At 35.3% G+C, this 13,849-nt stretch overlaps 1 protein-coding gene across 1 annotated transcript in view; it reads left to right on the top strand.

Moving 5' to 3' along the window:
* The window catches only part of LOC113503415 (furin-like protease 1), a gene marked incomplete at its 3' end in the record, with an annotated part of 160,866 nt that overhangs the window by 131,016 nt on the left and 16,001 nt on the right, over positions 1-13,849 (top strand). The window contains 4 exon segments of the mRNA XM_026885363.1: positions 3,990-4,167; positions 4,781-4,938; positions 8,301-8,429; positions 9,275-9,440. Coding sequence (XP_026741164.1) covers positions 3,990-4,167; positions 4,781-4,938; positions 8,301-8,429; positions 9,275-9,440 — 631 coding nt within the window.

Here is a 13,849-nt window from a genome sequence, read left to right as displayed (position 1 = left end):
CGCTCAAAGGAGGATTGAAGGATGAATATTACACAAAGGTGTTCATGTCATTTGTCACCAGACCCTGAAACGGGCCCAAACCCTACCACTTCCCCATAAAGTGAAACTTATGCAGTTATGAAAGAGACGCCGCTAGACGCTTGATACGCTGTCTCGCTTATACAATTTCAACAGTCTCTCTGTTTGGTACGGTGGTACTGGCACAGGTCACGATGCCCCCTAAGGGCGGCACGGTTTCTAAGGACACCCATGTGCACTGACACGGAACTACCCCTACCAACCTTTATTCATAGTAAATATTGTAACAGAAAAACGTCCATTCATTATTTTGTATTGTAAAACATTCAGTTCACCTTTGAGTGATGAAAGAAAAATGACGTGGTTTCTAAGAATGAGTTTCTGAGTAACTATTTCTTTAGGTAAATATTCTCGAAAATCCAAGAAAACAATAGTTGCGATTATAACAAATTAAGTTTCCGCCATATTGTATGTTGAAGGGACACCGTCAGTAACACTATTCACACCCAAGCGTTCGATTTTTAAACGTTTTCGATCCGTTTCACGTCACTTAAAGCGTTTGGGAGAAGGGCCTGTGATTGGCTGTGATTGACACACAAAATACGGGAACCTGGATCCTGAAACACAAGCCTAACTGAAATACAGAGTTTATTAAACAAACTTGTTCAAAACCAATATTGCCATAACTATTGATTTTCGCCTGTAGGCCTGGTACGACCTTTTATATTTTCGGTCCGATTCTACTTTCTCTCTTAACAAATTTATTTAATACCAGCGGAAGCCTGTGGCTCCGCTCGTGTTTAATATCGCGGTAAAGCATATTACTGTTTTTGTCTAATTTAACTAAAACAACCTATGTACACATGTCCCTCCAAGAACGTGTGTACAAAGTTTCATGACGATCGGTAAAGTATTTTCGCTTGAAAGCATAACAAACAAACGTACATTCTCATTTTTATATTAGTAGGGATTCGTGAAGTAAACTTATTCATGTTTATTATAATTATAAGTCATTTGTAGTCAAAGAAGTTTATTGTTATTTATAGTCGATATAAATCTATATGTTAATCCTGTGTAAGTGTAATGTGTTAAAATTTTCCATTCGGCGTTAATCTTTGAACAGACCCGATTTAATTAGCGCCAACAAACTGTAACAGTTTCGAAGCATGAAATCGTTTGTTAAAAGCCGATAAGCTACCAAATTTTCAAGTAAGACACAGAAGTTCGCTTCGCTGCATATTGTATCGGTTTGGCTGCATGAAATCCCTTTTTCCACGCGAGTTCATAAATACTGGAGTTAACGGGAGCCGGGGATAGTGCCCGCGGCCGCTGCCCAGGACGCCGGTCGGCTTTACACCGCTTGTCTCGTTGACCGTAAGGACTACTTTCAAGTGAATCGTGTTGAGTTACAAAAAATAAACATAACTTCAAGTTTTTAAGCGAACGCTCCGCTGAATGGGAAGTCGTTTAAAATCTGAACTACGAGTGGTTTTGAGGCGCCTGTTTATTACGGAAAGAAATAACCTGAATTCTATTTTTGGTTTAAGCCGATTTAAATTATGGATTACGTTAAAATTGTTTACTCTTCGTAAATAATAATTATGGTCTTTTTGTCGTTGGACATTTAATTCAAATAAGTTCGTCATTCAAAATCTGCTTCCATATGATATCATCATAAGTTACCCATCCTCGTACCGAAAATATTTATGGCTCCCAGGGTAGCCTCGTACATGTCGTATACCCCCGAGGCCCAAGTGGAAAAAGCCAGCGCACCACCATCCAAAAATAAACTTTAAAATTAATTGAATAATCAAATAAAGCTGAACGTTGCTAGACGGACGGTTTTCCCCAAACCATTTCGGACGGGACGAGAGAACGCGCTAAATAATGATACGAATTCATTTTATTTCAACTTGACGTGATAAAACAAATTTATTTACCGAATCGCACAATTATTTATGATTGAAAGACGCAATATGTAACGATCGTAATAATACAAGTATTTATCCGTTTACGATTTAACTCATAATAGGGAATAAAATATGATCGCGCGTTATGTAATAAAACTCAAATAACATATCAGTACAACCGCAATGCGGAGATAGCAGTAATATGAAAATTTCAGTCGTCGAGAGCACGACAGCTTTGCCAAAATTTAACTACCACTCTTAAATTCTTCAAGCAGCAAACATGAGTTAAAATGTTTCCTCATTTAAAAAAAAAACGTTCGAAAACAAAGTGACGTTTTACTAAAAAAAATACGAGAACTTGGAACTATACAAATAGTGCCCATTCGTTGAGCTTTTTTTTTCATTTTAACAGGCCACTCACACTCTGGAGATTTTGCGTCTTTTCATAAATTTCATATGCCACGGAGAAAAACTGAAATATGCTAACGCTATAAATTATATTGAAAACTGAGGGAATTTTTAATATGAATGTTTCGGAATATTTATTGAACTTTTGTGAATACTGTATATTAAGTAGGAAATAGGAATCTATTAGGTGTAATATGAAAATATCGTTGCGAATTTAATACTGTAATTTGTCATCTATTATTGAAATTGTATAAAGGTTAGACAACATTTTATGTAAAGTTTCTGGCATGAAATGAAAAAGAGTATCAGCACTCTCAGCAATTGTTTTCAATCAGTTGTTCTCAGAAATTCAGGTATTCTCTCTTTGTTAAGGACTTTTAGATTTGCACCACTGTGGGGGTCGGATTCCATACAACTATTGCCATGCACGAGTACACAGTGCGCCGGGTCACTGCCCACTACAAGCTTCGGTTATTTCAAAACACATTTCGACTTCTGCTGACTGAACTTGGTTCTATTGAACTGTATGTTTATTAACTTCATTATTCTCTATTGGAGTGCTATAAAGCTGCCGTTTTCGGGATTTAAAGAAACTTTATAATTGGAACGTTATTTTTCTTTAAATCGTTTTGAAACGATTTTATATTTGCGTGTCGCTTGGTTTTCGATTGCGTTTTGTTTGATGTGACGCCATATTTTTGTCTGTGGTGCGATATTGTGTTGATATATGTGCCAGTTCCATGAAAATAATTTCGAGTTTTAACAACAGACCGGGGCTCAATAGCGTGTGTTTCATCTATTGTTATCTTTTGACATCACTTTTAAATATATGGTTGTTTTTTTATTTAACTGTAAACACGGAATCTATACATATTATGCCGTTTTATATACTCAAAAGCATCCTTTTAATCCATCCCAAGATTCTTATAATAAATACTAGAAAATCTTTAAATGCGGTCACGTAGGTACCTACTTAAAGAGTTACAACAAATATTTTGGTTTACAATATGAATTTAAATTTGGTTATTATTCAAATAGAGCTTAAAAATTAAGTCGTTTGCTTAGGTTTATTGAGCAATGAAGAATTATAGTCATGGCCGGCGAAATGTAGTCGTAAAATTACTGATGTAATTTTCGGGTATTGTTCTACACAAATATAAAATTATAATAATGGCATAATCTGATTATCTTTGAGGAATTTATAGCGACTTTTGAGGATCATTTTCAGGACAAGAATATCAACCAAATTATTTCTTCGTATGTTTGATGAACTTTTCTTTAAATTGTTATTTTCAAAATAGCTTATGAAATGAGAAAGAATTTAAGTGAATTTAATGCCTCACTGTATATGTAATAGACTGACAGTGACAACCAGTCTGACTAAGGGGTAACGTGTGGCCCAGGTAATAACCGGGTTGAGGAGGTCAGATAGGTGATCACTCCTTGTAAAACACAGGTACTTAGCTGCATACGGTTCGACTTGAATCCGACTCCAACATAGCTGCGAAAAAGCTAGGATTATGATGATGTACTTACTGGACACCACAAGCGTTTTCATTTACCCTTAATACGAACTCATCACATTAACATTATCTCATCACAGTCACAAATCGTTCTTCTATATCTTTACTTATAATACCTTTTTTTCTGCAGATATTCGACAATCACTTCCACTTCCACCATCACTCGATTGCGCGGCGGTCGATACAGCCCTCCCACGACCACAATGGCAAACTCGAGGGAGACAACCGCGTGCGATGGGCGAAACAACAGCGAGCTCTCTCCAGAAAGAAGAGAGACTTTCAAATTATACAAGAGTATCCGTCTACAGGTAATTGAGCTAATTTATATTTAAATAATACCAGCCTTCATATGTCCCACTGCTGGGCAAAACCCCTTCTTTTAAAGTTTTGATTACTGATAGGATAGCTCAATGTGAGATCCCTATATTTAGATTCCAGGTGTTTTCATGATGTTTTCCTGTAGAGCTTCTCAGTGGTGTCTTAAAATAAGTAAAAATATATGTAACTTTGAAAAAGTTACATTGGTTAAGATACCATGTAATCACCATCTTTTAATGCCAAAAAGGGAATTTGACTATAAGGATACAAGATAGATCTCTTGCTAGGACTCCACGGCATTAATATTGTGTGAGAGTTGCTCTAAGTGCAATCCTCGCATAGGCTAAGTAGTATTTTGGCTAACCGAAATGCTTATTCCGAAACAGAGTGTTTGTTGTGTATACTAACTTTAATAAACAGTCCTTAAAAAAAGAAGTAGCTAATATTTGCCTTTGCCTTAAGTATTTTCCTACCTGTTATATTCCAGTCAAGACTTGAAGGTTTCAGATACTTCATAATTCCAAATACTCCTCAATATCCTCATTTAGTATTCTTCAAAACACACACAAACGCACAATACTCATCTAATAACCTTTTGCTCAGCTGATACGACATCAGATGCGCCTGCGCCGTCAGCGGCGTCGAAGCGCGACGCTAACTCGAAGCGAGAGCTCCAACCGTCACGGGTGAAGGGACGGCCAAGAGCTGCAGACTCCAAGTTCCAACTGAACGACCCCAAGTGGCCTCATATGTGGTATTTAGTAAGTATTACGAAGATTTTTGTTATGAACTAGTTTAGGCCTGAGGTTTTTTTCGAGGAAAATGGTTTTTCAAATGAAATTGGATAGCACGTATCATTCAAACTCGACATCGGTTTGAAATAAATAAATAAAGGATATAGTATGCATTTTCTAACAGAGTGAATGGCGCCAAAAATGATGGTTATAATCGTCTTACAATGTTGTTACGGACACTTCTAAGTTCTTCACCATAAGTAAGTATCCAAGAGTGAAATGAAACCTCATTACTGAGGCTCCACTGTCTGTCTTCCAACTAGCTAGACTATATCTCATGAACAGCTTTAGGTTAAGGAATTTTCTTATTGTCGCTATAACAACGAATAATGTAAATACACATCGAGGTTAAGCAAAGGTAAGTAAGATCACGGATTTGATGGGTGAACAATATTTTTGCCTATTTGTAAGGAATCCTCAGCGATTCGCAATGTGCCATTTTTTCATGTAATTTGTAATTGTATAACGTTGTACGAGTAACACAAGAGAACATCTCCAAATTAATGTAATTCAATACTTCTGGTCAATCAAGCCTTTTATGTTGGATATGGACGGGTAAAATAATAAACATATTTTACAAGGGTATCATTTTCGAGCGGTTCTTCTGCCACAAAAATAAAATGAACAAATATACGAGTTTATTTTAAAAGGAGTCTGTATATTTTGTCTTCAAAACAAAAGAGATCCAATGTGTTGAGATTCAACGCTATAAACTTAGAACAAAATGGCGCTACAAACTATTTAGTTACAAACTGAGAAGGCAGACTAATGTGAAACGTCTAGACTTCTTATCACTTACAGTTATTTGCCCAAGTTTACCATAAAAATAAATTCCACTATTGAATATGCAAAAACAGTCCTTCCTTTTCAAGGATTTCTTGCAAATTTGGGGCACAGATAGTTCCGAGCTTGGATTAAGTAAGAGAAAAATAAAATATATAATATATTATGGCGCAGACGTCTAATACAATGGGCATATTCAAACTCTTGGTCAGTGACCTTAGTCGGTAAAGCGACTGGTGCAATAGACCAGAAGTCGCCGGTTTGAGTCGTAAAAAAAACCATTCCATTATGTGTATTTATTTGCAAAATACAATTAAATTATTATTTTACTTGTGTTCTTTTATATTAAAGTAGTAAATATTCATATTATGTTACAATCAATGCACTGTTCTTCTTCGACGATTTGACTTGTTCTAATGATGTATCCTTCAGTAAATTAAACCAAAAAAGTAAATGAGCCCGGTTTAAGTAGCGTTCTTCCAGCTTTTTAGGCTGTAGCGTGATATTATTAGCTAATAGTTTTTCTCGATAAATAGGATATCCTCCTTAAGAAGCGCTTTAAAACCATGCGGTGAAAAACGTATAACACAAAATTAATTACATTTGAACCAGTAAAGGCTATGTGTTTGACCGAAAAAGAACTTAAGTTTTGTAATATTAGTTTTAAATTCAAGTGCACGATACCGCTATCAAGAAATATGTAAAACCTTTTTGCTTAGTAAATTGTACTCAGTTGTATTAGGCTGTCTATTGCGAAAGTAGTGCCTTTAGTAAAGTCCTGTGTATAAAAGCCAGGCACTTATATCAGAGTGCTCTAGTAAATAGTTTCTTTGAGTAGTGTCAATGTGATTAGTTCTTACTGTCTGTAGAATTGTGATTATATTGTGTAGCACTAACGTTGCAGAAAATAGTATTGAGTCCTTGTTTATTCAAGTGATGTAAGATTAGTGTGCTTGTAACCACGGCCAGAGCATCTTGGGCAAAATGTTAAGCCATCAAATATAATAATATGACTATTCTTGTCCGCGTTAATTTCTCGTTTACTTATTTAAGTACCTATAGAATAGATTAATTTAAAACCGATCAAGTGTGCGTCAGACTCGCGACAGGGTTAAGCACAAAAAAAGCTAAGGAAAAACTAATAAGAACATGGTCTCCCATCGTTTTTTTTTTTTACTGTTTACCAACCTTTGTTTAATCTCGATTTTGTTTTTTATAGTGGCCACATAAGTACCACATTCGTATGTAATGTTTTATTAAATACAGGCTGGTGACGAAAAAATAGACAGACAATAGGGCCTTAGCCTAAAAAAATACTATTAACGTCTATACTCAAAAATAAAATCAATCGTTTGTAAGTGTACACAACAGATATTAACTAAGTACGCCTATTAACTAGATGAACATAATATAAAGTCTAAACAATATAAAAACAAGTTAATACCCAATTAGAGCTTATTATTTCATCAAGGCGTCTTTTAATAAATTAATAAACATTCTCGACGTAAATTATCAGAAAGCTTTTAAGTACTGTGTAAGTACCCGAGTCGTTTTGTTTTTCTTTTGCGATTCTACGGAACCAAACGAGAAGTTTAGTTTTCTTTGGACGAAGTTTAGAACGCTCTCTGCTTTAATATTGACAAATTGGAAGCCAAAATTGGAGTTCCATTAAGCTATTAGGGAAAAGCTCAGTTCTTTCATAGACCCTGAATTTGTTAATGACGTTTGAAATATTCTTGATTGTGCTTCTTTACTCACTGTAGGGTTTAACTTTGTGGATGATTGTGTTAGTTAAAAGTTTATGGAATATTACTTATAAAAGATAACAAGGCTTATCGCGATCCCTTCCTCAAAATATTTAAATTGGTGAAGCTAAAACCTCATTTGTAAAATCCTATTTAATATTAAAAACGTGAAAGTTTGCATGTATGGGTGTTTGCTTCTCTTTAACGTAAAAATAAACACTGAACGTATTAAGACGAAAATTAGTACAGAGATAGTTTATAACCAGGATAACACATAGGAATAATCTTCCCGATTTAATGTTCCCGTGGGAACTTTTCAATTTGTACCTGGTGGGCTTGCGGGTAAAGATAGAATTTAATATTCGTCGCACAGAAATCAATCAAGTGTAAATCATATTTTGATTTAGAAGTTATGGTCGGCTGTAACCGATGCAATAGTTGATATAAAAAGCAATTTCGTAAACGTATCTGTGATGCTATCCGTCAATACAAATTTCCAGTCGGGTCGGCGTTGCGGCCGATATTTAATTTTCATTTGGTTTTGCTAGTGTTGCAAATCAGATTCTACAATTTCATTTTCATAAAATCTTTTGTAATAAATATTACGCTGATGAATTTTAGAGATTCGTTGATACGTATTATTATTATAAATTAGTAATGAATAGGATGTTTGTGTGTTGATTTTGCGTTTGGAATAGTACACCTGATTGACAACTACGTTTTTGAACAAACACATTTTTTATTTTATACTGAGCGCTTTTAACACTATGTGTGATACATTTTATATTATTATTTGTTTAGAATCGAGGGGGAGGCCTTGACATGAACGTGATCCCTGCGTGGCGGGAAGGAATCACCGGCCGCGGCGTAGTGGTCACCATCCTGGATGACGGACTCGAAACAGATCATCCAGACCTAGTCTCCAACTACGTAAGTACACTAACCATTGTTCTCATTTCCTCCAAGCCACACTTCAAGGAAGTTCCCCGGTTCACAGACTGCTCCTCAGGCGACCCATCGAATGAATTTCTTTGAAACGTTCGTCTCTCATTGTACGTTTGACGTCGGTACTTTTGTGTCGCGTCCCTTTGTCATTTCTCTCTAATATTCTTCGGGTACAAGAGCTACGGCTTTCCACGTACGCAAGGGATATGTTTGTAAAACACCGATGAAATCAAAACGGGAACAAGTATTACGCGGGGATCCGCGCTTTCGCGATAAAAGGGCCTAGAGTGACATCTGTACTGAACAAAAGCCGTAGAGTTTCAAATTACACAATTCATCTCGCCCGTGCCGGCTTTAATTTCACTGTTCGGAAAAAATGGGTAATTGGGTCGTGGATATATGTGACGATGGATGCAAGGGGCGTCTTGTGCGAAGATTAGTCTTAATATAATGCCCCGAAATATCTCGCTTTGTTTCCGACATAATTATGGATGGAACATGATAAGACATGTTTCAAGACGAGCATAAGAGGATAAAGGGCTTAATGTGCACATATAAATGTTGTTGGTGGATTATCTAGAAATTATTGTTGAATTTATGATAGGCATGTTGTTGTTGCTACCTCTGAAGTATTGCTAAGCAAATTATTATCTACTTATACCTTCCATTGTAGACAAGACACTTCATAGCTTTATAGTTACAATTAATCGATTTACAAACGTTTAAAACACTTTTATATTTATTCGTGCAGCAAATAGTACCTTCTTTCTAAACCTGTAACCCAAAAAATCGATTTCCTTAATTTTACTGACTGTTTCCATTTCATTTAGGATCCAATGGCGTCTTACGACGTGAATTCTCACGATACCGACCCGCAGCCGCGCTACGATATGATTGACTCGAACCGGCACGGAACCCGGTGCGCTGGTGAGGTAGCCGCTACAGCTAACAACTCACTCTGCGCTGTTGGGGTGGCGTATGGAGCTAGTGTTGGCGGTGAGTATTTTAATGGATTCGTAATTGAAAAGAGAATCGTGAAAGGCTTTGTGATGTTGGGCCTCACTGCTGGGCAGAGGCATCCCCACTTTGTCCGATTGTGGGTTATAATGGGCTATTTAAAAAAAATTCTAGTTAATTACTAGCTTCAGGGAGAATAATAAAATAGCAAAGACACGTCAGAACACAACACATTAACAAACTAACCAAAAAATTATTGTATGATTGCAATTCCGGGATTCTCGTTGTCGTGTTTCGCTGCTTTCGTTGCTTTTGCAAGTTATCTTTTGAATGGAACAAGTCATCTACAAATGCCTATCATTGTAAATTCAGTAGGTAAAACAGGGTATATTTTATCGACAAGCAGCCAGCACAAAATATCTAAAGAAAACAATAATGTTTATGTGTAAGAAAAAGAGATTAGCAACTCAATATCGTCAAAGTTACGAAACACTTTCGATGATATACCAATAACCACTACATATTTCCATTCACTAATCAGATCGCACTATCCTATATCTTGCTTAGAGTATATATCTACATTACCGTCAATATATATCTATTTACAAGGCAAAGCTCTAACGAAACCTTGTTAAAACCAGTGCAGATTGATGTTAAAGCACTCTGATCTATCTTAATGCTGTTTAATCGAGCCACGCGAAATATGTGGCGGTCATTCTGCTAAGAACAAAGCGGTTAATTTAATGCCATCTGTGCTTAATAGACCAGTAGTGCATTGCTTTTGTTGTAGATTGGAGATAGAGAAAATGATCGGTGATCGTTGTTATTACTTGAAGTGCTTTGTATGTTTTTCTTGTTAAGAATGTTTTTTTTTTGTAATACTACGTGTTGTATTTTCTGTCGTATTATGCTATTAGTTATAGCTATAAAATATGGGCTTTTATTTGCCATCAAATTAAGAATGCTTTGCTTCATATGTTCCTGCAAAAAGTTGTTACAAAATTGAACAAAATGTTCTACACAATCTCAGCCTATAGAAATAAACTATAACAATTCGTAAATGGATCCTTGACAGATGGTCCTTTTGCATAACGAAAAGAAAAACCAAGTCAATAATTTGAAATGTAAAAAGTGGTTACGCTTAAGATAAATGTAACATCATCAATAACATTGCTAAAGGATTACAGACAGAAAAATAAGAAATGAGATGGATTTAGTCCAATGTTTTATAGTATTTATGTATGCGTAATAAAGAATAGGCGTCTGTCTGATAGGCTGTACAGTCAGCAACAAAAGTTCATGAACACTAATATATCTAAAAGGTTCTTGGATACATAGGGTAATATTGGTATTGAGACAAAAAGTAGGCTAAATACTAAGCTCCTATTAAAAACTTGCTGTATTTAAATATTCTTAAGAAGTTCTTATATTGATGCTTGTCTTTTGACTTTCCTTGTTGACTGTACTTCAAGCGTATAAAAGTATATGTTAAGCAAGATCTGTATATATTACTTAGAGTCTGCTCGCCCGAATATTATATTTTTATTGACGGACTTGCCGGTTTGTTTAGTGGTTAGTGGTTCTGTCTGCTAAACTAGAGGTCGTGGGTTCGATTCCTATTCAAATTGATAGAGATTTAAAATGTTGTTTCGTGATATTGATGTTAATAGTAGAAAAGTAATCTCTTGACTGAACTCTTGAAGTTACAATATTGACTTCATTTGTGTTTTGTGAGTAAGTAAAAGTAAAAATCCGTGGAGTTAATAATTTGCTCTCTATTTTTCTTTTTATCTTTAAAACAAGGTGTTGAATATACAGCATGTATGCATACATTCAAATAAAAATGTCTACATTATCAAAATAATACACACTGGAATACCAAAACTCATGACGTCGAAAAAGTCTGAGAAACAAAAGAATATTTTCAACTTTATTGTTACTGCTTATATGTTTTTATGCGGCGTCGTAATTTCTTATTACGTTTTTATAAACATAGCTTCTGTTTTTTGTGGGATGATAGCCTGATAAAATGTTTATATACGCCAATACCGTGGTTTAATTATGGTGACAAAGTACCTATTCGTAACAAAAGAAAAATACGTTAAAATCTTTGATATAGGTAGGTTCTTTTAGAACGACAGCTTTAGCACGCTTTAATAATAAATGCGGACAACATCACATACATTGTTCTGAACCCAAAGTAAGTTGCTAAAGCACTTGTGTTATGAAATTCAGATACAACGAAGGTACCACAAACACCCAGACCCGAGACAATGTAGAAATGTAAATTTTTACATTAACTCGACCGAGGATCGAACCTGGGACCTCAGAGCTAGCGACTCCTTGAAACCGGTGCGTACGCCACTCGACCACGGAGGTCGTCAACGTTGTGTAATACGACAAAGTTGTGTAATAAAAAATTGCATTAAAAAAAACGACTTGGCACTGGAATAAAATACATGGGCAGTTTCACTAGCACAAGACTATTTATCCTAGGTGGTTACTTCAACAAATCGGCTATTCCTCCACTCACATCTATAACTACAATGGCATTTTTTTTACAAACAGCAATCATAAAGAAATATGCAAAGGACAAAAAAAAGCATCAAATTACTCTACAAAATGTGTAAAACACACGGGGTATAGTATATCTCTTAATTAAGAAAGTTAGTAAAAGCAATTGAAAATGTAAGTTCCTTACTAACATATAAAATGCTCATAATTGATTTGTTTTATAAACGTTCGTGTTAATAATGAAACGTGAACTCTTTTCTCTACAATATGAGGACGTTGGATATGAAGTTATTAGCGACTCGACTTTGCTACGGAGCGTAGACTATAAGTTAACTTATACGAACACTGTTTCACTTGTACCTTACAGTATAACTTCCCAGTTTATAACAATTGCTATCCTTTATGTTAACATGTATACTTAGAAACAAGTATTGCGATAATATTGTGTTTATCTTTGCAATCTTTGTAGCGTAAACATGTTGCTTATGAATTTTAATCGCTAATTCCCGTTTTACAGTTTTCATTTCGGCTTATAGTCATCCATGGACATAGGCCTTTTTTATGCTATCGCGTTTCGCATCCAACTAGCTACCTCTATGTAGTTTACAGAGTCCATTAGATAAGATTTTGTTTTTGAGAACAGAATACGGAACTTTAAAACAAAAGCAGCGACGGAGAAGGAAAAGGTCTAGTTAATTTTTCTCAAAGAGCGTTTTGACCTTTTCCATTCTTTGATCGACATTATTCCATTTCAAATACATAATTTATGACAAGGCAAGTGTCAAGATATCGCTTCTCGCCATAACACATTTACGTCTGAATGTTTCAAAGAACGTCCCTTAGGTATTCCTGAATAATAAATTACAGGGGCTGACATGCACGAAACTCTAAATTAGCACGTATACCAGTAACAAGCGGGATAACAAAACATGTTTTTGTTGGGATCAACATTTATCTTTAGTCAGGGATTTTCACTTTTTGTGCTAATTACGCCTTTGTACACACACACGTACTTTCGAGTTCCAAATAACACTGAACTTTTTAGGCATTGAGTTCGGGCATGCCATTAAAATACCAACTATAAATGTCCGTGCGCCAAAATAAATTGACAAAGTTTTTATATTTATATCTGCTATCATATTTCTAGCTTTTATGTAGGTACGTGAAAATTCCAATGGAAAAATATAGCAAAACATTTTTCATGTTTCTTTTTTTATAAGCGTTGCAAGTGGAATGTTAGAATGGAATAATCGTTTATTGTTTCAAGTATTACAGTAACTAATAATATACAAAAACTATAATACCAGGAGAAAGACGTTCAAGCTTCAGTATTATGCTTAGGCCCCCCTTCGAGGGGAGCAAAGCGCTTTTTCATTGTAAACTCTTTGGCTCCTGTTTTCAATGTATATATCAAAAATAGTATGGGTCAATAAATGGATGTTAACAGTTCTAAAAAAAATATATGAGTTACTGTCATGTCCTACTTTAACTAGTTCACCCAGCAAACGTTGTTTTGCCATATGAAAAGAAAAACAAATGATTCTCGGACCTACCAAATATGTACGCAAAATTTCATAAGAATCGGTCGAGCCGTTTCGGAGGAGTTCAGTTTCGCAACAAACATCCCGACACGAGAATTTTATATATTTGAGTACTAGTTTGAGAATTATACGTTAAATTTTACAAGGTTATAACGACCCGAACCCGGGCAAGTCGAAATCGATTAACATCGGGTAACACAGTTAGGTATCAGTCTATTTAGCATTGATCTATTAGACATAACGCTAATCAAATTAGTCTTTGACAACTCCTAGAAATTGAAATGCTGGGATATGTTATTTAATTATAACATGTAGATTGAAATTCTGAGAATTCTTAATAACTATCTAAATATTGCTTTGAAATATGTTTGTGTGGATACTGGTTTTTTTTAA

Source organism: Trichoplusia ni, chromosome 19 (assembly GCF_003590095.1).
Source record: "Trichoplusia ni isolate ovarian cell line Hi5 chromosome 19, tn1, whole genome shotgun sequence".
Classification (NCBI taxonomy): Eukaryota; Metazoa; Arthropoda; class Insecta; order Lepidoptera; family Noctuidae; genus Trichoplusia; species Trichoplusia ni.
Note: the sequence above shows the minus strand (reverse complement) of the source record. Positions and strands in the feature narration are given on the sequence as shown.